Source organism: Symphodus melops (genome assembly GCF_947650265.1).
Source record: "Symphodus melops genome assembly, chromosome: 15".
Lineage (NCBI taxonomy): Eukaryota > Metazoa > Chordata > Actinopteri > Labriformes > Labridae > Symphodus > Symphodus melops.
The window spans coordinates 1,288,089-1,290,113 of NC_136705.1; the positions used below are offsets into that span (position 1 = coordinate 1,288,089).

The 2,025-nt window shown below is 48.7% G+C and overlaps 1 protein-coding gene across 4 annotated transcripts in view; it reads left to right on the plus strand.

Annotated features, from left to right (window-relative positions):
- thada (THADA armadillo repeat containing) overlaps positions 1 to 1,590 on the plus strand; it is a 26,645-nt gene extending 25,055 nt beyond the window's left edge. For all 4 annotated transcript variants that reach the window (XM_079363311.1, XM_079363310.1, XM_079363309.1 and 1 more), the window contains exon 28: positions 1,398 to 1,590. In XM_079363311.1, the coding sequence (XP_079219437.1) occupies positions 1,398 to 1,575 (178 nt within the window). In that variant the 3' untranslated portion in view covers positions 1,576 to 1,590. The remainder of the gene's footprint in view (positions 1 to 1,397) is intronic.
- Positions 1,591 to 2,025: the final 435 nt, after the last annotated feature.

The following is a 2,025-nucleotide window of genomic DNA, read 5'->3' on the forward strand; positions in this document are numbered from 1 at the left end:
GTGCTCGCCGTGGTGGAGGAGGAGGTCGGGGTCAGACGGGTGCTCATGGGAGATCTGAACGAGACTTTAAATCTCATCCCGTCTGTGTCCCCACACGGCCCCTCGCTCTGACATCACATCCTGTCCCCTTTCACTCAACTCACACTGAGCACATGTTTCATCTCATTTCAAAACCACTTCCTCCACAGAAAAGATGGCGTGCGTCGGTGAGATGGTTCTGTGTCGCTCAGAGATTCTCGTCCACATCATTGAAACATCATTCTGTTTCAACCGCTCACTGTGATCCAGCGAATCGGTCACAGTCACAGCTCTGCTCACCCCTGGCTCCGCCCCGGCTTCATCTTCATCATGAATATGGTCACTTCTGATTTAACGAGAGCGAAAGCGATGCTGGCAGCCACATGTCAAACCTGAGACATCGAAAAGCTGTTTCTTTAGTATTCAGTCAGTCTGCTTCAGATCCTCACTGTCGACTTCCTGCATACCAGATCCCGGCTTTGTGTTCCTTAATTGTTCCCTTTCTTGTCCGTTCCTCCCACGCTCCCTCTCTGCGAGTGTGTCAGAGTGAAACTGTGAAACCGCTGGCAGAGACGGACAGTTTCCACTCTGACTCAGTTGGCGGAGATCGGCTCGTGTTTGAAGGAAAAGAGGAGGCGAAGGAGCTGGACAGAAGGCCGGAGCGGAGATGACTGTACGGCGGTGTGGGCGCTTTAGGAATGCAGCGTGTAATAAAAGGTTTAATTTGGTTTCGAAATGAGATGAAACATGTCTTTATGTGTCGGTGATTAAATTAGAAAATAGAAACGCATTCTTGAAGTCACTTTTTATGACCGTTTGAAAACATAAAACAGAAGATTTCTACGTGTGATTCACGATTGAGGTACATTTATTCGCTCTGCCTCAAAACAGCTCGTGACCTCTCGTGTTTAAAATTCTGGATTTCATCTCCAACATTGATCCTAGTTTGAGCAGCTTTCTTAGAAACATGCAGACACAATGCACAAACATGCAACACCTGTTCACCTGATAACTGCTCTCATATCTGGCAAACCCAGGGGCGTCCAAAACAGCCTTCAAAGCCCCGCCTACCTTCTCTGGTCCAATCAGATCCAGAGCATTCAGGAGCAGAATCTAAAGTTAGAAGGAGGACATACTGGCTGCTGCATTGTTGTCAGAGAAGCTTCAACACAGCAGGTTTCCTTCATGATCACACAGGAAGAGAGCAGCTCTCTGATTGGTCCTTTCTAACCCCTAACCTTTGTGAAATTAAGAATGTGCGAGGAGCCTCGGGTACAACCCAAAGAGACGCTCGAATCACAAGGACTCAGGTTCAGTGAAGCCGCTCCAGCAGAGTTAGAAAGGGAGGAGCTGATGATGATTTGTGTGTTTGTGTTTAGTGACAGCGGTCAGGTGAAGCTCCACCCCAGCCTCTTCCTGCTGCTGCTCGTGCTCAGTCGACTCTACCCGTCGCCAATGGACGGATCCTCGTCACCTCTGGGACTCGCCCCCTTCCTGCCCTTCATCATCAGGTGGGTGTCAGTCTCACACACGAAGCTCTACTGTAATTACGCCTGAAAACATTTGTTCAGATTCCCCCAAAGGAGAAATATGTGTCCCAGTCCGTGGCGTCGCAGTGGTCAGTGCGTGCGTCCATGTAAAAACCCGAATCCCTAACCATGTCCATGAATCCAAGCTGTAGTCCTCACTGATTAATCCCGGGAGGACTCATATTGTGGAGCGGGAGAGTCATAACATCTGCAGCACAACAGTTTCTCTCTATTATTGAGTTTTTATTTGTTTGGACACACGTCAGTGTGGATCACGAGCTCCTCTCTCATTGTGCCGCTGACACAGACTCCACCTGCTCAGGTGATAAGACCTCGTTGTTGAGGCCTCGTGGAACCAGATTGATGTATTTTGATGACGAGTTGACAGATTTATCAGTTCGGCTCTTAAAGTGTTCGGAGAGCAGTGAGAGGTTCAAATCCCTGAAGTCACATCCCTCCATCAGAAACAATAATCTGC